Source organism: Pristiophorus japonicus, chromosome 3 (assembly GCF_044704955.1).
Source record: "Pristiophorus japonicus isolate sPriJap1 chromosome 3, sPriJap1.hap1, whole genome shotgun sequence".
NCBI classification, from domain to species: Eukaryota; Metazoa; Chordata; class Chondrichthyes; family Pristiophoridae; genus Pristiophorus; species Pristiophorus japonicus.
Window position 1 is genome coordinate 113,833,372 of NC_091979.1, and position 27,567 is coordinate 113,860,938.

Genomic DNA, 27,567 nt, shown 5'->3' on the forward strand with positions numbered 1-27,567 from the left:
ATAGAGTATGAGAGGAAGCTTGCTGCGAACATAAAGACTGACTTGAAAAGCTTCTATAGATGTGTGAAGAGAAAAAGATTAGTGAAGACAAACGTAGGTCCCTTGCAGTCAGATTCAGGTGAATTTATAATGGGGAGCAAAGAAATGGCAGACCAATTGAACAAATACAAGTCTTCCAGCCACCACATCAAGCTCGTGGTTTGCTATCCGCTCTCCATCTGGCTCATGACTCCCCTCCGCAACCCCAACATTCCTGCCCAGCACTCCGACAGTGAGAGCCATGCCACCACCAGGAACATCATTGAGCAGACCATTGGAATGCTGACGCAAAGGTTCTGCTGTCTGAACTGCTCAGGAGAAGTCCTCCAGTACTTGCCTGAGCAGGTGTCCCTGTTCATCGTCATCTGCTGCATGTAGCACAACCTCGCCATCATGAGGGCATAGCCGTTGCCACCAGGCATAGCCGCCCCACCTCAGGAGGAGGAGGAGGAGCAGCGACGGAGGAGGCAGCGAGTTAATCGTGATTCTGCAAGGGCGGTCTGCGACCATCTCATCAGAGTTCGGTTCCAGTGAATTCCATCCCACTTCCCAGTTCCTCTGGATGTCCCCATCACCACATCAATTTCCCCTTCCATACCGAAGCCCCAAAACTGAAATGAGAGACAACAGCAAAGATTAAACTTTCCAATCAAAATTTATATCACACCAATAAACGCTTTCATAATGTATTTAATAATCACCTTGGTGCATTTCCTTATATCCCCTCTTTGCTTTAACTAACCTAGTGCTCCTCCACAGTGTGTCCCTTGTGGCTGTCGCATGGCTGGTGGAAAGCTGCTGTTTGTCAGGGCCAAAGACGACAGATGGCCTTGCAATAGGGCCTGGAAGGCCTGGCTGTGGACTGCAACATCTCGGGCTGGGTTACGGCAGTCTGGGCTGGCTAGGTGACCACCAGCGACAAGTGCAGTGGCAGTGGTAGGCTCAGGAATGCTGTGATCCCGACAAGAGGCCGTTTAATTTTTTCTTGCACTGGGTGAGGCTTCTCTGCACCACTGTACTGGCCGACAACTCCTGGGCCACCTGTCGCCACATGGCCCGGAAAACCTGTGGAGGTGGCCTCCTTCCCGATGCAGGAAACAGCGCCTCCCTCCTTGTCTCCAGTGCCCCCACCAATGCCTCCAGAGACATATCGTTAAAATATGTGGCCCTCTCTCTTGATAGGGGATTAGCAGCAGCTATTTCAGAATGTTCCTCAGGTCCACAGATCACTAACTCAAATGCAGCAATGCTGAAAATAAGCAGCAGCAGATTCAAATGGCCTCCCCATTAAGAGCCAGATCGAGCTGGAGTCAAGGATTGAAGGTTGATTGCTGAATAGAACTCAGCTGAAAATGGGTAACTGGCTCTGAATTGCGCCCCTGCAGCGTCCAGCTGAGGCCATTAGCACCTCCGAAAACGCCAAATTTCACACAGTTAGGCAAGGCATCTCATCAGGCACCTAAAAGTGAAAAGTTACTGCCCCAAACGGGGTGCTACCGACTTTCGCCCCCTTGACGTTCTAACTAGCAACAAAAGATGCATTTCATCAGGTGAGGTCTCTGCTGTAGTATGACCTTACTCCAATGGCAAACATGGCAAGCCTTGCCTACTCCAGGAAATTAGCTTGTCTGGAACTGCCCACTGTAGTGAATAAAGTGCAATTAAAATAGTGCAATGCTACTTGAAGCTGGAATGCAAACATACAGACTATCAGACCAACTCAGTACTGCTAGATCTACCTGGTAATTTAAAAGATCTAGACTAACTTATTCCTCTTCTTTCCCCTTGCATCTCTTGGCTATGCACCATCTGAGGCTTAGAATTGAGCATTAACCTGTTCACAATAACTGTTGCCCTGAAATTCCACACAGTGAGTTGCACTGCAATTGTCTCAATGAGACATGGGTTGTTCCTGTTGATGGTCAGAGTACAACCGTAGAAAAACACTTCTAGCTGACGATTGGAGCAGCAGGTAAGTGCCAAAGTGGTTGGCTCACTCAGTTCACATCAGATAGCTTGACTGGATGTCTCGTGATTATCTTTGTGCCACTTTCCAAGAATGTCGACCACAGGAGCAGCTGGCAGAGACAGCCGAAGAAGGGACAAGGGCAGTGTACAGAGGCAAAAAAGAAGAGCCCACAACTTGCAATGAGCCGGACCTGAAAACCCTTGTTGATGGAATATAGCAGAGGAGAGACTCCTGGGAGAAAGCCTCAAAAAATGTTTCTTGTGTCATGTAGAGGATGGTGGCACTGGTATTCTGGTTAAGGGGGCACAAACTTGGGATCTAAGAGTATGGGTAACCATCTCCCCAAAGCAATTGCTTAAGCTGTCTCATGTCACTTGGTACACACTCCTCAATTGCCAAATTTCACCGAATTAATTTAATCTTGTAGGAGAAATTGTCACACAATGCCTGCAAGAAGCTGGCTTGCAGAGGGGGCAACCTGACTTTAAAGACAACATACTCCCTGAGGAGCAGGACATTAAGTTGATGGGGCGATAATTGTTCTTGCTTTCAGAGATCGTAAGTTTGGGGGCTTAGTGCCAGCGCCATGTTAGTGACTGGACACCAACACAATCGTGACATCCCTGTGAAACACCACACAACCATAAGCTTCCATGTCCTTCTCTGTCTCTTTTAATCCTAAGGGAGTAATGCTCACCCATTATTGGCTTGTACCGCCCCCCCCCCCCCTCCCCCCCCCTTTCCATCACAGCAACAGGGAACAGAGGATGAGAAAGAATAGGAATATTATGATGAAGAGGAAAGATGAAACTCCTTCATTGTGAATTATGAGGATAATGGTGAGGATGGTGATGAAGAGGGAAAAGTCGTCCGGATCAAGCCAAAGAAAGAAATTCTGCAATGACCTCCTACCTCGTGTTCCTCTGCCACAACCCCTTCAAGCTCACCCTGTGTCATTGTTTTTTCCCTACCACGCACTAGCCCAGACACCTATACACTGAGGGCAGTTAATTGTTTTAGTGAAGATGTGGCAGCAGGTGAGTCACAGAGCACGAGAGAGCCAGAGAATTGGGTGAGACCAAGGAGGTTGCCAGTGGCTTCAGAGTTGTGAGACACAGATCTCATGGGTACTCATCTGAAAAGAAGGATGTTCGAGGACCATTACACGTGTACATACAGACTCATTAGATCAGTCTCTAAGAATGTGCAGCAACTTACAGGTGTTACTCTGGAGTCTACAGCTCTCATTTTAGCAACATCAGAAATGCTTCTTCTTCTTTCCAGACAGCATTGAAGCGTGTGGCAGCTTCATTGGAATTTACAGCAGCCCCCAACTAATGAGTGTCCACTCCCACCTCCACAAACTGTTGCCTGGTGGCAGCTAGGGACAGAATGGACAGTAACCTGCGTGCAGGCTGCCTTCTCTCTCGAGTATTCAGGATATGATAACTGCCATTAGACCAGCGAGTCTGCTGACCAGGAGGCCCAGCAGAATGGTGGCGGCTGGAGGTCATCAGCCTGAGCCTGTTGTCATCCTTTCCACCTACACCCTACTGCAAGAGCACCATGCCAGTAGAACGTATGAGGTGACCCCAAGCTGCCCAGGAATAAGCTCCTGGATTTATGAAAGGGAAATCATGCTTGACAAATCTTCTAGAATTTTTTGAGGATGTAACTCGTAGAGTGGACAGTGGAGAACCAGTGGATGTGGTGTATTTGGACTTTCAAAAGGCTTTTGACAAGGTCCCACACACGAGATTGGTGTGCAAAATTAAAGCACATGGTATTGGGGGTAATGTATTGACGTGGATAGAGAACTGGTTGGCAGACAGGAAGCAGAGAGTCGGGATAAACAGGTCTTTTTCAGAATGGCAGGCAGTGACTAGTAGAGTGCCTCAGTGCTGGGACCCCAGCTATTTACAATATACATCAATGATTTAGATGAAGGAATTGAGTGTAATATCTCCAAGTTTGCAGATGACACTAAGCTGGGTGGCGGTGTGAGCTGCGAGGAGGATGCTAAGATGCTGCAGGGTGACTTGGACAGGTTAGGTGAGTGGGCAAATGCATGGCAGATGCAGTATAATGTGAATAAATGTGAGGTTATCCACTTTGGTGGCAAAAACATGAAGGCAAAATATTATCTGAATGGCAGCAGATTAGGAAAAGGGGAGGTGCAACGAGACCTGGGTACATCAGTCATTGAAAGTTGGCATGCAGGTACAGCAGGCAGTGAAGAAGGCAAATGACATGTTGTCCTTCATAGCTAGGGAATTTGAGTATACGAGCAAGGTGGTCTTACTGCAGTTGTACAGGGCCTTGGTGAGGCCTCACCTGGAATATTGTGTTCAATTTTGGTCTCCTAATCTGAGGAAGGACGTTCTTGCTATTGAGGGAGTGCAGCGAAGGTTCACCAGACTGATTCCCGGGATGGCGGGACTGACATATCAAGAAAGACTGGATCAACTGGGCTTGTATTCACTGGAGTTCAGAAGAATGAGAGGGGATCTCACAGAAACGTTTAAAATTCTGATGGATTTAGACAGGTTAGATGCAGGAAGAATGTTCCCAATGTTGGGGAAGTCCAGAACCAGGGGTCACAGTCTAAGGATAAGGGAAAAGCCATTTAGGACCGAGATGAGGAGAAACTTCTTCACTCAGAGAGTTGTTAACCTGTGGAATTCTCTGCCACAGTGATTAGTTGATGCCAGTTCGTTGGATGTGGCCCTTAGAGCTAAAGGGTTAAAGGGGTATGGAGAGAAAGCAGGGAAGGGTACTGAGGTGATGATCAGCCATGATCTTATTGAATGGTGGTGTAGGCCCGAAGGGCCGAATGGCCTACTCCTGCACCTATTTTCTATGTTTCTATGTTTCCAGATATGCAGCCAGCAGTGGCTTCTTCAAAGGAGAAAACTATTTTGTATGGTGAAGTTGTACTCGGCACAGCAGGTTATAACCATGCAGGACACGGGAACTGGGGCATACTAGAGTGCTTTGCCAGACCTGTCTAGGCAGCTGAAGTGTTGTAGGACTGTAGTGTTTGTTGTCGGACTATAGTTTTGCTCACTGTAGTGTTGGAGGACTGTACTTCTGGATGATGGTAATTCTGAACAACTTCTTCTGGACAACTGTACTGTTGGAGGAGTGTAGAGTTGCATGACTGCAGTGTTGGTGGACTATAGTTTTGGAGGAATGTAGTTTTGGGGGAATGCAGTGTTGGAGGTCTAAATAATATTTTATTATATCCAGTGCTGGGTACTTGAAGGGCTGATTATGTGAAGGGCCTAATTGCATTTTGAAAATCTTGTAGGTGGATGAGAGTAGTTGAATCTGGGTGGGAAACCAGAACAAATAGCTTCTGCCCCAGTTTAGTGCCTTGATTTTACACAGAATAAATGCTGAAAAACATGTGGAATTTTAGAACCTGTATTAGTATTTACTTGTTTTAAACTTTGGCTATTATTTGTACTTGCACTCAATTGTTCTGTTCTAAATATAGATCTTTTCTAGTCTTGAACTAGATTTAAAAAGAAAATGTGGATTTTCTAGAAATGTATGGTACATCTATGACTAATTTTCTTTTTTGTTGTTGTACATGTTCTTCTTTTTATTCTAAAACTGATTCATGACTACTATAAAACCACACTGGGAGGGAAGTAGAAATGCATTTAATGGAGAAGTTCGAGTTGGAGTCAGGGAGCTTTTATTTGTTGTGCCATTGTTGTGCAGTTCTGCTAACCCTCACGTTTTAGCTGCTGAAAGGTTCTTTGTGCTTTTCCTTTTCAGAAGTTTTCAAGCTTCTCATCAATCTTTTGTCCTTTGTTCAAGTTCATGACTGATGGTTTCAGAAGCGTCATACACAGGCATCTAATAATGGCCTGTGGCTACTGCTGTTTGACACCCCATGCTTAATTTTATGAAATGAAAGCAAGTAATTGTTCTTTAAAAGAAAAAGGGGGAGGGAAGGCATTCTTACAAAATGTTGATATCTTTGCTGATGCTGGCATTTAAAGAATCTGGCCCAGTATCTGCCAAGCACAAGTGGTCCAGTCAGAATTTCATTATTTTTTTTCTTTGCATCTTGCACTACTTTAACTTCTGTTCAATTTCATTTTGAATGAAACACTAGCATCTGGGGATTGTCAATTATTAAGCTCTATACAACTGCCGTACAAGATGAATCTGTACATCATGTCCTTGTGTTAGCACATCTGTAAAGAAATATATAGCAGCATTACAGTACAGTTGATGTTGCCAGATTTAAACATCTATAATGTATTAAAAGCGGCAGGTGGGTCACCATGTTCCATTTTAAAAGTGACCCATCTACCTGCAATATCTGTGAAGCTTGTAGTTGGTACTGTGATAGGGCTGTGCCATATTAAACAATCATGTAATGTTAGATCAAAAAACTAGTTGCTGCATCTGTATTCTTATCTTCACCACTGGGTTGCTGTATTAGTAAGTCCTTAGGTTTTTAAAAAATATTTTTGTTAATAAGAAAAAGCATTTTTTTCTCTAAAGCATAGTTTTGTGCTTCCCTGATTTGTGCATATGATCATTGAACTTTTTGTTATAGCATCATGAACTTTTCCCCATGGTGTATGCCTAGCAGCATTATTTAAAGAACCTTCATTGCTTCTGTCCTCCCCTCCCTTCTCTCTTTTCCCTGTATCACCCTCTCGTTCATCATTAACCCCCTTTGACCTGCATACTGCATTTGGTCTTGACTCTAGGGTAATTTTGACTTTGGGCGATACTTCCTGATTTTTGTTTGAAGTCAATGGAAATTAAATCAGAAGAGATATATAATAGCCACTGTATAATTGTATAATTGCCCACTTTACGCTATCGCTATTGCGCATTTTACGCTACGCAGGCTCAAGGGGCTAGATGGCCTACTCCTGTTCCTAATTCTTATGTTCTAAAATCAAAATGATCCCCTTGTGTGCCAAATTAGCGGAGATTAACTACTGTATTTAGAAGATTAGATATCCTTAGGAGTTGCGATTATTTAAATGTGTATCTTTTTTCCTCTCCCTCATACCCCCATGCACATTTCCAAATAATTTAAAATAAGCTAAAGTGAGATTTTAATGAATTGCAACCAATTCAGAAACCACTATAATTTAAACTGTGACCCTGTTGAAATATATTAACTGTTTATGTCTGAAAGTATTGGGATAATGTAATGCTGTGTATTCTTAAATTTGTTTAGCAAACCAAAACATTTTACATAAGGTTTGACATTTTACAATGTTGGTAGTTGGCGACCAATTTCGCTTTAAAGTCAGGAGAAACAAGATTGTTGGGGGTTTTGCTCAATACGTCCGATACTCGTGAATGAACATGAACTGGACAACCTGTTGACGTTTCTGACTGGCTGCTTTAAGGTATTCGTTGAAACGGAAGAACGTCTGTTAAATAGTTGGTACTTATTTTTTAAGGAATCATTGTTTTCAGTCATTTTTGGAGTTTGAGATTAGTTTGGGAAATGCGGGTCGGGATTTCCCTCCGCCTTCCGCTGATTGTTTTCCAGCAGAAGTCGGGCGGAACATGGACCAGGGACGTGCTGCTCGGCATTAATGTGGCGGCAGATTGTAAACATATGCAAATGTGGGGAAAGTGTCACCCAATATGTTTCCTGGCATTTTTGCCACAGTAACACTGAATGCAGCGTGTTGGGGGCAGTGGAGGGGATTTGTTTTTTTAAATCCAGGAAGCCTGTGCACAGGCTTTGGCACCAAATTCAAAATGTTCTGATATTTCCGAACTTCTGAGGACTGGCCGATCTGTTCCGCCGCCCATTGCAGGCAGATCCTCGGCGGGGGCCTTGGGCCGCCCAAATCAGGCAAATAACCCCCCGCCCGCCGAGGCCGCAAAATTGGACAGGACTTCTGTTGCGCCGAAGCTGCCTCCTTCTTCCGCTAAGGCAAGATTCGAAGCTATGATATTTAGAAACTTAAGTAATCTGCTTAAAATTGATATTGCCCAAGACTGAAAAGTTTTGTTTCTATTTTTAAATTTGTTTTATTTCTTCTCAATAATACTTTCACTTTGAAGTGTACATATTATTTATTAATATAATGCCTTATCATCATCAAAGGCAGTCCCTCAGAATCGAGGAAGACTTGCTTCCACTCTAAAAATGAGTCCTTAGGTGACTGAATCGTCCAATACGTGAACCACAGTCCCTGTCACAGGTGAGACAGATTGTCGTTGAGGGAAAGGGTGGTTTGCCGCACGCTCTTTCCGCTGCCTGTGCTTGATTTTTGCATGCTCCCGGCGACGAGACCCGTGTTGCTCAGCGCCCTCCCAGATGCGCTTCCTCCACTTAGGACAGTTTTTGGCCAGGGACTCCCAGGTGTCAGTGCGGATGTTGCACGTTATCAGGGAGGCTTTCAGGGTGTCCTTGTAACGTTTCCTCTGCCCATCTTTGGCTTAAGGCACCTTTAATGCCTTAAAGGTTGTAATAATTAACAAAACTGTACCGTATAGAACTCCAGCTACCTGGTCTTCACACTGTTGCGGCCTTGTTTCCCATTGAATGCACTTCTGAGGCTCGGTGAAACTGAATTGTTGGGGCAGATTTAAACTATCTTTATTTCGCACCTAACCCATGCCATTCCTGAAATAAAAACAGAGAATACTGGAAATACTCAGCAGATCTGTGGAGAGAGAAACAGTTGACTTAAATTAAAGCTCATGGTATTGGGGGTAATGTATTGACGTGGATAGAGAACTGGTTGGCAGACAGGAAGCAGAAAGTCAGGATAAACGGGTCCTTTTCAGAATGGCAGGCAGTGATTAGTGGGGTGCCGCAAGGCTCAGTGCTGGGACCCCAGCTATTTACAATAAACATCAATGATTTAGATGAAGGAATTGAGTGTAATATCTCCAAGTTTGCAGTTGACATAAAGCTGGGTGGCGGTGTGAGCTGTGAGGAGGATGCTAAGAAGCTGCAGGGTGACTTGGACAGGTTAGGTGAGTGGACAAATGCATGGCAGATGCAGTATAAGGTGGATAAATGTGAGGTTATCCACTTTGGGGGCAAAAACATGAAGGCAGAATATTATCTGAAAGGCGGCAGATTAGAAAAAGGGGAGGTGCAACGATACCTGGGTGTCATGGTACATCAGTTATTGAAAGTTGGCATGCAGGTACAGCAGGCAGTGAAGAAGGCAAATGGTATGTTGGCCTTCATAGCTAGGGGATTTGAGTATAGAAGCAGGGAGGGCTTACTGCAGTTGTACAGGGCCTTGGTGAGGCCTCACCTGGAATATTGTGTTCAGTTTTGGTCTTCTAATCTGAGGAAGGACGTTCTTGCTATTGAGGGAGTGCAGCGAAGGTTCCCCTGACTCATTCCCGGGATGGCAGGACTGACATATGAGGAGAGACTGGATCGACTGGGCCTGTATTCACTGGAGTTTAGAAGAATGAGAGGGGATCTCATAGAAACATATAAAATTCTGACTGGACTGGACAGGTTAGATGCAGGAAGAATGTTCCCGATGTTGGGGAAGTCCAGAACCAGTGATCACAGTCTAAAGATAAGGGGTAAGCCATTTAGGACCGAGACGAGGAGAAACTTCTTCACTCAGAGAATTGTGAATCTATGGAATTCTCTATCACAGAGAGTTGTTGATGCCAGTTCGTTAGATATATTCAAGAGGGAGTTAGATATGGCCCTTACGGCTAAAGGGATCGAGGGGTACGGAGAGAAAGCAGGAAAGGAGTACTGACGTGAATGATCAGCCATGATCTTATTGAATGGTGGTGCAGGTTCGAAGGGCCGAATGGCCTACTCCTGCACCTACTTTCTATGTTTCTATGTTGACTTCCAGCATCCGCAGTATTTTGCTTTTGTCCATGCGATTGCTGGCATGGCTGGTGATATTAGATGGAAAAATATTCAATCGTGTCAAAAAAAATCCAATTTTACAGGAAATGCAGGTCCAAATTTAAGCAAGTGTGCTCTGCAAAGACCACAATGTCCAATGAATAATCATGAATCGTTACACCTCTGCAAACAATTTGATTTGTGTCGAGGCATATTCAGAAACCAGCTTGCAATTATACATGTGGCCAGCACAAGAGAAGATTCCATCAGTATGTGCTGATCTCACTTGTTTTGATGTGAAGAAGTTTGGCAGTGGCCTAGCATATTTTTATGCTTTCAGGACAGCTTCTGCATAGACATCTATGGGAATCAATCCCAACGAGTAGAAGATTCCAGGCTCAGACCTCTCAAAGGTGTGGTGACACAAAACCATTTTTCTTTTATTTCCAGTAAAGTTCTCAGTTTTGGGTTGTTCTACATCATGTTATAATTTATTTGAGCTATGGTTTTGTATTGTCTCATGTTTAACTTAAAAAAAACATCTTCTTCTAAACAGGTTATTGGTTGGTGCTCCGAAAGCAAAAGGACTTCCAAAACAAAAAGCTGTTATAGCAGGAGGATTGTACAAATGCCCCATTACATCCCAAGAAAATGACTGTGAGCGTGCCATTTTTGACAACGAGGGTGAGTGTTTTATTATTAAAGCGAGTTCACTGTCATGGTAGCCAACGATATGGACAACTCCATTGAAAATGTTTTAACAAGACTTGTCGGTAATTTTTTAACCACCAGGAGGGTTGATAAGAATTTCATAAATTTCCGTGTATTGTACCAGACACAGTATGTAAATTAACATGAAAAACTCCTGCCCTTTCTTTACGAGCCAAACTTTGACAAGTTATACAGCAATCCACAGACCCCCACCCCGCCCCCATTCCTTGCCCCATGTTTTAGTGATGGACAAAATCAAAGTTGTCAACAGGTCAAGTTTTGCACATGCAATCAGCTTTTTCTGTGGCCGTTTACATGATTTATAGTTCTCTTAAAATACTCCTGAATATTTGGAGCTTTAATTTGCTCCATTGATTTGAGATTGTTAATTAAGTTTATTGGCGATGTTGTAATTCCAAATAAAGTCTTAGGGGGAAAAATTTGGGTCATTTGGATCTCCCGTTAAACGGCTTTTCGCCCAGGCGCGGCGCGGGAGTTTCACTGCGGGAGTTTCACTGCGGGAGTTGCACCGCGGGATCTGCACCGCGGGAGTTTCACTGTGGCTGGGCCACTGCGCCAGCAATGACGACATCAACACCATGCACAGCGACCAGTTTTTGCCCCAGAGTGAAAATTCGGTGGTGCCCTGTGAGGCTGCTGCAGGCAATGCCCGCGACATCTTCACAGGGCGTGTGTCAGGCTTTAGGCCGCTCACGGGGTGAAAATTAAATGGGAGGTGCGGCGCTGAAAATGTTTAAATGACCGACTTACCAGTCATGGCCATCTCAACTTCAGATCACGGGGTCCGTGCCGCGATGTTGCAGCCCGGCACTCTGCTTCTGTGCCGGACTGCTGCCACGGCACCCCACTCCCTAGTGTTCTGGCAGTGGCCCTTTCTTCCTCCTGCAGAGTCGGCAGTGTGGCCCTCTCCTTTAAATGGAAGGGGAGGGCCCTGTGCTCCCGGCGGAAATTGGCGTTGGTTAGCGCCCTGGACCACGTTGCATATCTTTTAAAATTATGAAGTGGAACTTGGATCAGACTTTTTTTGTTAAGAAAGCAATGGAAAATTTGGGGGGTTTTCTTCAATTTGGATGGAACTGAGTTTTTACTGATTTAACACCCAAATAAAACCTAGGAAATCATTAAACACTGACTTTGAAGTTCCATGCTTTTCTTTTCAATGTGTTTATATGGTTCGAAACACTTGACCTCAACTCACTGTTACATTTTTGTGCCTTTTCTGCCTCTGTTCTATGAAGCTTCAAACTCTCTGCTCAACTGTACTCCGGTTATTAAATGAGGCTGAAAACAGTTGCTGGCATTTCCTACATCTGAATAACTGTCCACTACATTCAAAAGTAAACAGTGGTCACATACGTAACTGAGCAAATCACACAGTATAGATGGGAGATTTTCCTGGGTCTGTATCCAGACCTAAACGCAACAAATATCAGAAAATTGGGTGGATCAGAGCACACATCTGTAAAGGAATCTGCCCGATTTCCCATCCATTTAAATTAATGGAGGAAAATCAGGCAGGCTACTCAACAGGCTTGAGGTCTAACCCATCCAATTCCCCGATGCCAACTGTGCTCAGGCACAGACCCAGGAAAATCTCCTAGTATGTATCTTATTCCAATGTGGCTTGGCTCCTCCTTCCAGCCTTTGTTAGAAAGTTAGCTTTTGGACCCTGTCCACAACTTTTGTGTCTCGCTAAAATGGGACATGAATTTTAACTGCAGCTAATTTTAAAACTCCTATGGGCTAGACTTTCCTGAGAGCCCCTCAACGCCCAATTGCCTGCTCAGAAAAAACGCTAACGTTTGGTAAGTAACACTGGCGAAAATGTACACATTTATGTTAAAACTAATGAGCCGGCGAGAAAATTGGCCTTGCACCTTTATTCTCGGCGGTTTTCTCGACGGTTAAAGGGAAACTAAGTAAAACGGGCGTTTTAAAAAAATTTAGTCTGAGACTGCGGTTCAGTGAATTAAAAAAAACATTCACTAAAAAAAATAAAAACGTAAAAGCATTCCCAAGACACTTTTACACCTAATCACCATTCTATAATTAAAAAAAAATAAAGAACCTTTAACTTACCTTTCTTTGCAGTGTACTCACCTACCGCCCTGTTTAAGCAGCTTTTACAGGGCAGTTCCCTCGGCGATTTGGACGGGCTTCCGTTGAGACCAAACTTACGCCCTGGCGATTTTTCTCGGTGTTGCATGGCGGCGGTTTGGTCCCAGCGGGCGTTTTCAGATTTGGGCGATACCACGAAAAAAATAATGGGGAAACTTTTGCTGGGCGGAAAAAGAGCTGTACTGCCAAGAAAATCACCGAGAACCTGCCGGAAATGATAGGAAATTTTAGCCTTATACCTTGTCACTGAGTTAAAGCAATATCTATAAACTAAAACAAGGCAAAAAGACTTCATTTTTGTCACATGACTCCTTCCCTTTTGAATTCTATACTCCTGAATACCGTCAATGTGATGCTTATGTATCTCAAATCTCGTATCACTGAGTTAATACATTAGTATTTTGGTTTTGGGAATGAAATTTTGTATTGTTACAAGACAGTAGATGAACATTTTTGCCATAAGTTAACAGTCTCTTAGTGTGAGTACAGTGTTCAGAAAGTACAATAAAGGCATTCTTTTAAATATGGGAACAGTAGCATAGTGGTTAAGTTACGGAACTAGTAATCCAGAGGTCTGGACGAATGATCTGCAAACACAAGTTCAAATCCCACCATGGCAGCTGTGGAATTTAAACTCAGTTAATCAAATAAATCTAGAATAAAAAGCTAGTATCAGTAAAGATGACCATGGCATCATCAGGTTGTCGTAAGAACCTATCTGGTTCAATAATGTCCTTTAAAGAAGGAAATCTGCCACCCTTGCCTGGTCTGGCCTATATGTGATTCCAGACCCACAGCAATGTGGTTGACTCTTAACAGCCCTCTGAAATAGCCTAGCAAGTCACTCAGTTGTACCAAAACCAGTACAAAGAACAGCGGTTCAAGAAGGCAGCTCACCACCTTCTCGAGGGCAATTAGAGATGGGCAATAAATGCTGGCCTTGCTTACGATATCCACATCACATGAACCAATAAATAAAATAAAAAATGAGCTTGTAACAGAGTGAAAACAGTGCTTTGAAAATGGTAATTTGGGCGGGTGGGAATGTTGTAAAAGTGGAGGGAGTGCAGATTTGTTTATTTGACATAAGAAGATAACGACTATAAACTAAATTACCATTTCTCGTAAAAATGTCAGCACAGGGCAGCACTGTGCGGTTCCTGCAGGATGTGCGAGTTTGGAGTAGCAGAAACTTGGGCAAACACATCTGTGGAAAATATCTCCAACTTGGATTACTTGAGCTCAAGATGTCAAAACTTGAGGCAGAGTTGTAGACAATCCAACATATTGGGGAGGGAGAAACATTTCTGGAGATAGGGGGTAGCAGTGGTAGAGGATGGAGTGGTGACTATCAGGGAAAGTTAAGAGGGATAGAACCACATTATCCTCTAACAAGTTTGAAGCACTGGCTTCCTGTGGGGAGGATGAGGACTCTGGGAAGGGCCATCAAATTGATTGCAATGACACCAAAAAACATGAGCTGAGTTGTGTGGGTGGGTGTTGAATTAGCAACTCTGTTAGGAATGCAGTCGTCATCGACCTGAAACGTTAACTCTGTTTCTCTCTCTGCAGACGCTGCCTGACCTGCTGAGTATTTCCAGCATTTTCTGTTTTTATTTCAGATTTCCAGCATCCGCAGTATCTTGCTTTTGCTATAGAAACTATCCTGCCGTAAACATGGAACAGTTCCTCCAGCAGCAGGGCTGCAAGCCACCATAAGAGAATCACTTCAGGATAAATGGGCCATTAGTTTTTCAAAAGAATGGTGCATTCAGAAAATTAGCATGTAAATGCAGGATCCTTTCTGAATGCCTAATGCAGCGCTGGAAGCATTCTTATTCACAGTGCCCTGGCGGTAACTATTGTGTTCCACAAAAGACAGTGGCCCAGAAAATCTGTGGTATCTCAGTGCTGCAGGGGTTAGAAAATAGGCCTGGAACCAGATACACTGGGTCCCAGCCTTTTGTTGAACTTTTCAGGATGGCCTTTTGGAGTGGAGTATCCAATACCCCAAACAAGGCCATCAACATAGGCAGGGATTTCTAACTTGGGAAGTTCCTGAATCCTGGGCCTTCAGTGCGACCTGACATAGTATTGGGGAAGATATGCTTGGTTAGACAAGGCATGCTTCCCCAATAATTGACAGTTGTGTGGACAATCGGTGCCTGAATTGCAGAAGAGAAAAGGGTTGTCTATTTTTTTTAATAAATAAAAGCCGTCCCCCTGAAGAGTTGTTGGGGGAGGGCACGGAGGCAACAAAAGATTATTTCAGGGGGAGGGAGGGTTGATGCGGAGTTAGAACCTGGCTCTTCTGGATTGGGCATTTTTAACTGCATGTTTAGCAGTGGGCGTACCACTCTTTCCTAAAATAACTAAAATAATAAAATAAACCTTTACTATCACTATTGGCAAGTTAGTTTAGGTTTTCGTTCTGACCCTGACTGGCTCTGGCCATCAAATGGTTGGGCGTTCTCCTCAAAAGTAGCTGACTGACTGTGTCCCTTCCCTTTGTCCTTTTCTCTGTGTTCTCAGCAAGTGAAGGGCTGTCCCTCTGATTTAATCCTCATTCACTGACTAACCAGTGATGGTGTCAGTAAAACTTCTGCCTCTTTTTCTCCCTCCCCCTCCACAAGAGTGTGGGTCTAAAAAAAAATGTCCTGTTAATCTCAAAATGAATAGGGACCATCCTGGATTTATAGGCCTGAGATGAGACATGACTCAATTATCTCAATTTGAAGTAACTGTGAGTGGTGACATTCTACAATTTGTTGATACTTTCAAACTCCTATAATTATATTTCTTCTTCGCTTGTTGCCATTACTCAATGGTTAGCCCTTCATCAAAGTTATTTTGGTATGGTTTATCTTTACTAGATTACGAGATCTTATCACTAATAAACAATCATGTTGGCCTGTTAGATAAACTCGTTCATAAGCATCTGACGTAGAAATACTAATACTATTTAGCAGAAATGGAGTTTTAGAATCATAGAATCGTTACAGCACAATAAGAGGCCATTCATCCCGTCGAGCCCGTGCCAGCTCTCTGCAAGAGCATTTCAGCTAGTCCCACTCCCCCTCCCTTTCTCCATAGCCCTGCAATTTTTTTTTCAGGTACAGGGTACTTATCTAATTCCCTTACAATTGAATCTGCCTCCATAGGCAATGCATTCCAGATCATGACCCCACTTGCTAAATGTTTTTCCCTCATGTCGTCTTTGGATCTTCTGCCAATTACCTTAAATCTGTATCCTCTGGTTCTCGACCCTTCCACCAATGGGAACAGTTTCTCTCCATCTACTCTGTCGAGACCCCTTATGATTTTGAACACCTCTATCAAATCTCTCAATCTTCTCTGCTCTAAGGAGAACAACCCCAGTTTCTCCAGTCTATCCATGTAACTGAAGTCCCTCATCCCTGGAAGCATTCTTGTAAATCTTTTCAGCACCCTCTCTAAAGCGTTTACATCCTTCCCAAAGTGCGGTGCCCAGAATTGGACACAATACTCCAGTTGAGGCCGAACCAGTGTTTTATAAAGGTTCATCATAACTTTTTTGTTTTTGTACTCTATGCCTCTATTTATAAAGCCCAGGATCCCATATGCTTTTTTAACCGCTTTCTCAACCTGTCCTGCCACCTTCAACGATTTGTGCACATATACCCCCAGGTCTCTCTGTTCCTGCAACCCCTTTAGAATTGTACCCTTTCGTTTATATTGCCTCTCCTCATTCTACCTACCAAAATGTATCAACTTGCATTTTTCTGCTTTAAATTTCATCTGCCACATGGTCTGCCCATTCCACCAGTCCGTTGAAGTCCATCACTATCCTCCTCATTGTTCACTATACTTCCACGTTTTGTGTTCTCTGCAAATTTTGAAATTGTGCCCTGCACACCCACATCCAAGTCAGTAATATATATCAAGAAAAGCAGTGGTCCCAGAACCGACCCCTGGAGAACACCACTGTATACCTTCCTCCAGACCGAAAACAACTGTTCACCGCTACTCTGTTTCCTGTCACTTAGCCAATTTCATATCCATGCTGCCACCTGTCCTTTTTATTCCATCGGCATCAAGTTTGCTGGAAGGCCTATTATGTGGCACTTTATCAAACGGTTTTTGGAAGTCTACAGCAGTGCCCTCATCAACCCTCTTTGTTACCTCATCAAAAAGCTCAATCAAGTTAGTTAAACATGATTTACCTTTAACAAATCCATGCTGGTTTTCCTTATTTAATCAACACTTGTCCAAGTGACTGTTAATTTTGTCCTGGTTTATCATTTCTAAAAGCTTCCCCACCACCAAGGTTAAACGGACTGACCTGTAGTTGCTGGGTTTATCCTTACACCCTTTTTTGAACAAAGATGTAACATTTGCAATTCTCCAGTCTTTTGGCACCAGCCCCATATTGAGGAGGATTGGAAAATTATGGCCAGTACCTCCGCAATTTCCACCTTTACTTCCCTCAGCATCCTAGGATGCATCCCATCCGGTCCTGGTGACTTATCTACTTTAAGTACAGCCAGCCTTTCAATACCTCCTTATCAATTTTTATCCTATACAATATCTTAACTACCTCCTCTTTCACTATGACTTTGGCAGCATCTTCTTCCTTGGTAAAGTCAGATGTAAAGTATGCATTTAGTACCTCAGGCATGCCCTCTGCTTCCATGCGTAGCTCTCCTTTATGGTCCCTTATTGGCCCCACCCCTCCTTACTACCCATTCACTATTTATATGCCTGTAGAAAACTTTTGGATTCCCTTTTATGTTAGCTACCAGCCTATTCTCATTTTCCCTCTTTGCCCCTCTTATTTCCTTTTTCACTTCCCCTCTGTACTTTCTGTATTCAGCCTGGTTCTTGTATTCTCAACCTGACATCTGTCATACGACCCTTTTTTCTGCTTTATCTTAATCGCTATCTCTTTCGTCATCCAGGGAGCTCTGACTTTGGTTGCCCTATCTTTCCCCCTCGTGGGAATGTACCTCGACTGTTCCCGAACCAGCTCCTCTTTAAAGGCAGCCCATTGTTGGACTTCAGTTTTGCCTGCCAATCTTTGATTCTAATCTACTCGGGCCAGCTCTGTTCTCAACCCACTGAACGTGGTCCTCCTCCAATGAAGTATTTTGACTCTAGTTTGCTCTTTGTCCTTTTCCACAGCTAACCTAAACCTTATAATACTATAATCACTATTCCCTAAATGTTCCCCTCTGGAAAATTGATTCATCTGACCCACCTCATTCCCCAGAACCAGATCCAGCAATGCCTCCTTCCTCGTTGGGCCAGAAATGTACTGATTAAGAAAGTTCTCCTGAACACACTTTAGAAATTCTTCCCCCTCTCTGCCCTTTACACTACAGGTTGAACCTCTCTTTTCCGGGACTCCCTTATCCGGCAGCACCCCTCGCCCGACACCATTCCCGGCCGCCGGGTGGCGCATGCGCAGAACTCCGACCCAACCCTCGTCCCCCAGGTTTCCCATTCCAATTTTAGGCACAACGGTGATACCTTTCCTATATGATTTGATTAAATCATTCACCTAAACAGAAAATCAACACACTTACTAGAAAAAAAGTGATCAGCAGTAGCAGAAGTCCCCTCAACCCCCTAGAACTTCTCGGGGCCCGACAGCCCACGGACACCTCGGGGCCCGACAGCCCAACGACACCTCGGGGCCCGCTCGATCCGCTGACACCTCTGGGCCCGACAGCCCACGGACACCTCGGGGCCCGACAGCCCACGGACACCTCGGGGCCCGACAGCCCACGGACACCTCAGGGCCCGCTCGATCCGCTGACACCTCGGGGCCCGGCAGCTCACCGACACCTCGGGGCCTGCTCGACCTGCCGACACCTCGGGGTCCGACAACTCACCGACACCTCGGGGCCCGCTCGACCTGCCGACACCTTGAGACCCGACAGCTCACCGACACCTCGGGGCCCGACAGCTCACCGATACCTCGGGGCCCGACAGCCCACCGACACCTCGGGGCCCGCTCGACCTGCCGACACCTCGGGGCCCACCGACACTTTGGGGCCCACTGGGGCCACCGACCTCTTACCCCCTCGACCTCAGGCGACCTCCTCCTCCCACCCCCTCACCCTCGGACCGATGACCTCCCCTCGGCAAAATCCCTCATCCGGCGCAGGCCAGGTCCCGAGGGTGCCGGATAAGGGAAGTTCAACCTGTATTACTATCCCAGTCTATATTATGATAATTAAGTCCTCCATTATCACTACTCTATAGTTCTTGCACCTCTCTGTAATTTCCCTGCACATAGGCTTCTCAATATCTTTCCCACTAGTAGGTGGCCTATAGAATACACCTCGTAGTGTAATGGCAGTCTATTGTTTCTTAACTCTAACCACATAGATTCTATCCTTGATCCCTCCAGGAAATCCTCTCTCTCCAGCACTGTAAGATTCTCCTTAATCAATACTGTCACCCCACTTCCTTTCTTTCTTTATCTCTCCTGAACACCTTGTATCCAAGAATATTTAGTACCCAATCCTGTCCTTTTTTGAGCCATGTCTCCATTATCGCCACAGCATCATATTCCCATGTACGCCTGCAACTCACCAACCTTGTTTACCACACTTTACATACATGCACTGTAAACCTATCTTAGACCGTCTTGTATTTTCTCTTAGTGTGGTTAGATTCCATCTGATCCTTGGTCTTGGTAAACAGAAAAGCCACCAGCGATGTTTTGCTTCGCAACGCAGTCCAAAATGATCATAAAGCTGTGGTTGTGATTATTGATTTCTCTGGCCAAAGCAAAAGCTCTTCCCCTGTCAGAACTTTCTAATGCTTTATGCCAGCACCGTTCGGTCAAGTTAATGTTTGGACTGGAAGTATGGGCGAAAACCAGCAATGCTGATTTTCCCCAACATTTTGTGCTGCCTACCCACAGGCATAGAATGTGTGCAAGATGGTCTTGGTGGGTATTTAACTTTAATATGATAATGAACAGTATAAGTACCTGCTAATGGCAGCACACATACATTCACATTTTATGGCCGGAAGTATATTGCCCATTGTGAACAAGTTTAGAGGACTGATTATCAGGGTTATGGGGGTTAAAGGTTAAGGGGGTGGGACTAGATGGGCCAGCTCTTTCAAAGGGCTACGCTTGCATGATGGGTCGAATAGCCTGTGTTGTAAGATTCACTGAAAGCTGCATTCCCCATTTTCAAATTGAAAACTGCATTAACTTAGGAGATACATTCAGAAGAATATATTTTTTGGATATTGAAACTTTGCTGAGTGTTAAAGTGCAATTTGCATCTATTTCTTTGCAGTTTATTACAAGTGCTATAATGGGAATCCCCAAGGGGAATCCACTGTATCTATGCTTTCTGGAGGAGCCGAGGCGATAAACCCACAGGTTAGGTTACACCAGAGGCACATTAATCACAGTTATTACTCTCTAAACCACATGTAGGCAGAGTAAATCGATCCACAATTAGTTTTGAGGAACAGGAGGTAGTGCTTAAGGCTGTTGTGACTGTGCTGTGTCACCTGCTTAGAGAAGATCTTTAGCCATGTTCCACCAGAGACACAGCTGTGCCACTGGTACTGATGATCATAGTTTCCCTGAATTTCTGTACTTCAGGATTCTTCCAGACACCCACAGGGGGCGATGCGCACATATTTCCGTCCGCTGCCCATATGTGCATACCATGGTCCCCAGTGTGAACAGTCATATGCCTCATGTAATGGCCAACTGCAGCATTTCCAATATTGGCCAATACTGTGTCTTGAATTCCATTTATCCCTTTCTTTCCCCCCGATGAAACATTACCCAAAGTAATAGAACACTTTAATAATGACATATGGTAAGTGTAGGGGCGATTTCCGTGTCTCCACCACCCTCCTTGCCCCCCCAAAAAACGGGGTGGTAGCAGGACCAAATCATAACTGATTTACTGCCAAGTTACTGCCTACCCTGAAATTCAGCCAATGTTCCCATTGGAAACAGGCAGGAGGTGTTCAAAGAAACTGAAAATTAAAAAAAACTGAATTTATTTTATTGCCCCTATGATGTTATATTCCTGGTTGCTAAGCAGTGTCCAGGAGATTAATCTTTAATTTTAGAGCGTTAAACCATTTGGAGGTGGTTCCTTGCCTGCCATTTCATTTGTATTCAACCACTACAGTATTATCTGTCTCTGCTTCCCCTTCCCCAGCTGTTGATGCTAAGTATAGATCCATTTACCTTTTCTTACTATTGTACTGTGTAAATTACACTTCTCATCTTGTCCTTCCCATTGTATTAAAAACATATGCATTAAATGAAGGTTAGCCAACCATTGTTATGAGTGTTAATGTGAAGGGGTTTATTAATTTAAAGCTAGAACCATTCGGAGCCATTGTATGATCCCAGTGGGGAGTGGCACTCAGTGTCTGCACTTCCCTAACTTGCCCTTTCTGCAATTGCCATTGGAGGAGCTGGATTGTGGAATCATATTGGGCTGCTTCATTTCACATTAAAAACAACTAATGGAAAATATTTGATGTATTTGTCACTGAACATTTTATTTTCACCCTTTTTATAGTTGACCTGGCACAGGAAAGTAAAGAAAATCAATGGATGGGTGTATCTGTGGAAAGTCAGGGACCAGGAGGAAAAGTCATGGTAGGTTTTGAACTCTTTCTATATGGTACCTCCTTTTTAAATATATACAAATATAAAATCTGTGATCTTTACTGACTTTTTAACTCTGGTGCCAGTGGTTGATTCATAGAGGCTTCACACCCTGTAGGCCTTGCAATAGCTTCCTCTTCCTTCCCCCGCTCCCCACCCCCAACATTTGTCCCCCATTTGCACTTTGTAGGTTTTGTTACAAATATTTTAAAATAATTATTAATAAATTATTCCTCATAATTTTATGATAAGTTAGTATGACCTTATTGAAAACATGGCTGAAAGTGTTAATCAATATTTACTGATTCCTTCTGTTGGATTAGAAAACAGGAATGCTCCAAGTTCATCTTGCCAATTTGTGCTGATTTAGCTGCTGGCATGCTATAGATTAATTTAAGGACCCCTTGGGTTAGCTATAGGAAAAAATAAATCAGGGTTCCACTGCTGATATTACCCAGCAACCCCTACTGGGAAAGTATATATGTGTGAATGTCAGGTGAGGATGGATTAAGCTCAGCACTGATGCCTTCTATAAATTATTGTTTTTTTCTATGACTGGTTCCGATGTTGCTATGTAACTACATTAGAGTATGGAAAAATAATCTTTAGCTTAGCATAGTAGAACAGGGTGCTATTTAATGGAGGGCTAAATAGATAAATCAATGGAAAATTGCTATGATTATTGGCTAACCCATAGCATTAAAAGTCTAAAATATTTTGTAATTTCAGGTTTGCGCACATCGATATGAGCAAAGACGACATGTGAATAAATCAGAGGAGTCTCGCGACGTGACTGGACAGTGCTATATTTTGAGCCAGGACCTAGTTTTCCGGGGAGATGAAACCGATATAAATGTGAAACTTTGTGCTGGGCGACCTCAGGGTCATGAAAAATTTGGTATCTGTCAGCAAGGTGTAGCTAGTGCTTTTACCAAGGGTGCTAATTATTCTGTGTATGGGGCTCCAGGTGCCTACAACTGGAAAGGTAACTTGTAATTTATTTTTAAAACTTTGTAATAATATTGTGAGTTTTCTTGAGGTACGTAATGATATCCATAAAATAAGTATAACCAACCCAGTTGGTTGCAATAATTCACCTCATTTTAAAATGATGATGTAAGTAAAGAATTAGCAGTCAGCAGCTGTAGACGGTATTGCAAGAGTCATTTAAAGATTATATTAAGATTCCATGGGGCACTTGCCTCCACTGAGTGCATCCAACTTTCCTTGCTGGTAAGGTCTAGTGTTTCATATCCGAAAGGTGAGCTTTAAGGAAAATTCTGAGCTCGAAGAGTATAAAACAAGCCCCTCATCTCTGTCGGATAATAATGTTTCTACATAATAAAACCAGAATCGTTTTCAAATCTTTCATGTGTCAGGCAGTTCGGTAAGACCGACTGAGAGTTTAAGAGACCCGCATTTATAGGTAGTTTGTCCGTCTGCATGGCTTTCTTTAAATGTGGTGTCGGGAGGAGCACTCCTGTTCCTCTTGGCTCCACATTCAGGTAAGTAAATGCGAAAAACTTACCTTGTAGGTCGCAAAGTCTGGTTTTACTGAGTGCAGCTGACGTTGGCGCGGGCAAACCAGTCCTGAGCTGGGGGTCTCAAATGGGCATTAGGTGCTTTGCATATGCAAATAAGGAACCTAACACCTGCTTCAGGATTGAGCTCTGGAAGGCTAATTTTTACCTTTTCCAATATGGCAGGTGATGCATTCCAGCCAGAAATGTACATGTGTGTCTTGCCCACCAGGTTGGGGGCTTAACAGGCCAGTTAGTGTCTGATAAATGTATAGGCCATGTCTTAGACCATCGTACTTTTTAGTCAGAGTCGCTGAGTACTAATATGCAGGTGTAAAACTCCCAAGGGCATTTTTCATAGCAGATAAAATATTTTGGGGCTAATTTTCCACATTGCCAATTTTTGGCGCAGTTGTAGAGTACGTCCGATTATTTAGTGGCCGATTGCGGCAAAAAAATGTTGCAAGTCTCGCCGGAATAAACTTTCTTTTTAGAGAGGCGCGGATTGTCCTTAAGCTCTGTGGGTGGAGCTTAAGGTCTGCGTCGAGAAACTGAGGTTGCCAGGGTAACGAGGATATAACGAGCATGGTGGATAGAGGTGTACCGATGGGTGTGGTGTATTTAGATTTCCAAAAGGCATTCGATAAGGTGCCACACAAAAGGTTACTGCAGAAGATAAAGGTACGCGGAGTCAGAGGAAATGTATTAGCATGGATAGAGAATTGGCTGGCTAACAGAAAGCAGAGAGTCGGGATAAATGGGTCCTTGTCGGGTTGGAAATCGATGGTTAGTGGTGTGCCACAGGGATCGGTGCTGGGACCACAACTGTTTACAATATACATAGATGACCTGGAAGAGGGGACAGAGTGTAGTGTAACAAAATTTGCAGATGACACAAAGGTTAGTGGGAAAGCGGGTTGTGTAGAGGACACAGAGAGGCTGCAAAGAGATTTAGATAGGTTAAGCGAATGGGCTAAGGTTTGGCAGATGGAATACAATGTCGGAAAATGTGAGGTCATCCACCTTGGGGAAAAAAAACCAGTAAAAGGGAATATTATTTGAATGGGGAGAAATTACAACATGCTGCGGTGCAGAGGGACCTGGGGGTCCTTGTGCATGAAATTCTTTTTGGAATCCCAAAAAGTTAGTTTGCAGGTGCAGCAGGTAATCAGGAAGGCGAATGGAATTTTGGCCTTCATTACGAGAGGGATGGAGTACAAAAGCAGGGAGGTCCTGCTGCAACTGTACAGGGTATTGGTGAGGCCGCACCTGGAGTACTGCATGCAGTTTTGGCCACCTTACTTAAGGAAGGAGATACTAGCTTTGGAGGGGGTACAGAGACGATTCACTAGGCTGATTCCGGAGATGAGGGGGTTACCTTATGATGATAGATTGAGTAGACTGGGTCTTTACTCGTTGGAGTTCCGAAGGATGAGGGGTGATATTATAGAAACATTTAAAATAATGAAAGGGATAGACAAGATAGAGGCAGAGAGGTTGTTTCCACTGGTCGGGGAGACTAGAACTAGTGGGCACAGCCTCAAAATACGGGGGAGCCAATTTAAAACCGAGTTGAGAAGGAATTTCTTCTCCCAGAGGGTCGTGAATCTGTGGAATTCTCTGCCCAGGGAAGCAGTTGAGGCTAGCTCATTGAATGTATTCAAGTCACAGATAGATAGATTTTTAACCAATAAGGGAATTAAGGGTTACGGGGAGAGGGCGGGTAAGTGGAGCTGAGTCCACGGCCAGATCAGCCATGATCTTGTTGAATGGCGGAGCAGGCTCGAGGGGCTAGATGGCCTACTCCTGTTCCTAATTCTTATGTTCTTATGTAACGAGAGACACACTGAAGGGCTGAGGCTGCAAAGTGAAACATACAAGATGCAGCAAGATATAAGCAATTGTAGAGCCCCGGTGCCGCTGCTATCCCGGGCTGAATGACCCCCCGCCCCCGGTGCCACTGCTATTCTGGGTCGAAAGGCCCCCCGGTGCCATGTCTTCTTCCCTCCCTCCAAAATCTAATTCAGCACTGCTAAAACAATGCGTCTTCTCTGCACCGATTTTCTTAAGTTCAGGTAAGGTTTTTCAGAACGGTGCACTGCGCCGTTTTTGAAAAAATCCTAGTTGGCCAAACTCGCTTCAATGGCCAGAAATGGGATTGCCGGCAGTCGGCACCCCCAGTGACGTCAAAAAATCGGCCGTAAGTAGTTTACGATGGCACAGAAACTTTGGCGAAACTTGCAGATTTTAGTTTGCTCCAAAAGAAACAGCAGACGCCAAAAAAACGGCGCAGAATGGTGACGAAAATTCAGCCCATAGACCCTGTCCATTTATCTAGCATCGAGAAGTAAAAATTCCAATGATGTTGTAGTTACAATCAGGAAAAAGCGGGAATATGCAGTGAAATTACCCTGTAAAATTCTCATTGGTGTCAAAAACTATTGTGGTTTTTCATCTTGGAATTTGAAAAGCTATCTAAGTAACGCAATCATTTACAGATATTTCAAAACTCATTTAATCATGTGACTAGTATCATTTTTAAGTGTTGATAGAACAAGAACTCCCATTCTATCTCAATTGATGCTCTACGTACCTTGGGACAAACTCACTTTGAGGTAACCTGCTCCCAGTCCCTGCCAGAGCTGCTGATGCTGACACTTAACCGTTTGTCCCCTCAGGAATTGTACACGTAGAGTCCAGAGATATTGAGGAGATAAACTTTGATGATGGACCCTATGAAGTTGGTGATGAAAATGCCAGAGAAGAAAAATGGATACCTGTTCCCGCTAACAGCTATTTAGGTAGGCATAATGACTTTTAAATGGGAAGAGGATAAATATTTTTAAAATAAACATTTTAAGGGGTATAAAGGCAGGGAAATTGGACTAATTGATAATTCATTCAGAGATCCAGCATTGGGCTGAATAGCCTTCTTCTTTGCTATTCTGTTCTATAGTTTGCCATTGGTCTTCCCCTTGATGACCATGTAAGGCGTGCTTCTCATGTTTTGCTTACTTCCTCACCTAACGTTAAGTCTAAGTGTTCCCTGAGTGAGAGGAGCAAATGTGCTGGCAGGCTGAGGTGATGGAGATGGGCATATATGTCTGGATGTGCATGTATCTCTGGGTAAAGCTATTATGAGATGCTACATATACAGCTAGAGCCATGTCTGGTAAGTAGTGGCTGTTACGGACTGCCCTCTGGCATTTTCTCAATACTATGAAGGGGAGGACTGGGTTGGGTAGATGTATGGTCACTATAGAAAAAAAGCTGCCTCTGCTCCTGCTATGCCTCCAGCTGCTGGGCATTTCTGCCTGATGACCAGCGATACTTATAAGAGCAGAGAGCAATGTGGAGGTTGGGCATTTTCCCACAGAAAGAAGAAAATTAAAACTAAAGGACCAATAATTCTATGAAATAGTTCTATTTTAATCGGGTTCTGTCACATGTAAGGAACTACTTCTTTCCTGAGTGCCCTTCAAGCAGTTTTATTGGGGCCTACCTTGGGTGAGGCTCTTTTTAGTATCATTTTGAAAACAAGGGAAGAAAAATCTACTTGAAAGGTGGCTATCAGAAGTGAAAGACTTGGTATCGTTCATGTTTTTTTTGTGACTGTGATGTCTTTCATTTTGATTAAACCATGCTGCGTTTTAAATACAGAAGGATTAACCGATGGGATTTGGTTAATGTGAGCAACTCTCAACACAAACAAAGCATTTAAATAAAATAACTGTGAACAGGGCTTTAAGTCTTGTGTACCTTAGCTCTGAAATTCCTGGGGTCCTGCTCAAGTGCAGTGGCATGGAACCCTGTCTACTCTAGACTGAAGATGTAGAACGCATCTCAAATCCTGGGGGTGGGATCATTTGTATAACCAGGGCAGGTACTTCACCAATGCCCATCCCGATATGCACAGCAGACAACAGAATGGCTCACTGCTGTTCTGCCTGAGGTGCCCCCATGCGTGCCTGGGCCAAAGAAAAATAAATTGGGCCAGAAAAAGGCTTTGTTCCCAGTGGAGCCTTTGTCCTTGCAGTCTAAGATAATTAATCCCCTCTGGATTTGATTGCCTTAGTCAAGCAAAGAGTTAGGGCCTTTTTAAAGGCCTCAATGGGAATTATTCCAGCTCTCAGCTGGCATGCATTCCACTGAGGCTTACCAAATATGTAATGAACAGAATTTTCCCAGGGAAAGTTGGGATCTGCCCCAGTCATGTCCCCTTGATATCAGGGACAGATGGCAAATATACCTTCCACCACAAACTGGAATTGAAAGCACTGAAATGGGGCAGAACCAGGTACTGACCCAAATTCCTGCCCCCGAGGATGAAATCTTGTCTCTGGCCTCACAAAATGTAATTGCTGTAATTTTGATTATAGTTGTAAAACTTATGTCAAACATTTTTTTGTGGCTAAGTAACTTCCCCTACTCTTTGAAAGCATGATTCCTTGCTGTGATACAGTTCAACGGATGCTGGTCACCTCCAGTCTGTGCCTAATTGGCCTTTATTCATGTGATAGTATTGGCAGGACTTTTGACCACAGCGAATTGTAGCCAAGCCCAATCCTGTCCTCACCTGACGCCCAATCATGCAATCCAGCAGGAGTCCTGGCAGTTTCCCCCCCCTTAAATCCACGAGTACTTATGCCAATTGTAGTACACTTAGGGCTGGATTTTCATTTTGGTTCTGCCTCTGTTGGCG

General features: G+C 44.0%; 1 protein-coding gene across 2 annotated transcripts in view; it reads left to right on the plus strand.

Annotated features, from left to right (window-relative positions):
• The window catches only part of LOC139259842 (integrin alpha-6-like), a 110,755-nt gene that overhangs the window by 38,004 nt on the left and 45,184 nt on the right, over positions 1-27,567 (plus strand). For both annotated transcript variants that reach the window (XM_070875718.1, XM_070875719.1), the window contains exons 2-5: positions 10,405-10,532; positions 21,257-21,336; positions 22,075-22,330; positions 25,544-25,666. In XM_070875718.1, coding sequence (XP_070731819.1) covers positions 10,405-10,532; positions 21,257-21,336; positions 22,075-22,330; positions 25,544-25,666 — 587 coding nt within the window. The remainder of the gene's footprint in view (positions 1-10,404; positions 10,533-21,256; positions 21,337-22,074; positions 22,331-25,543; positions 25,667-27,567) is intronic.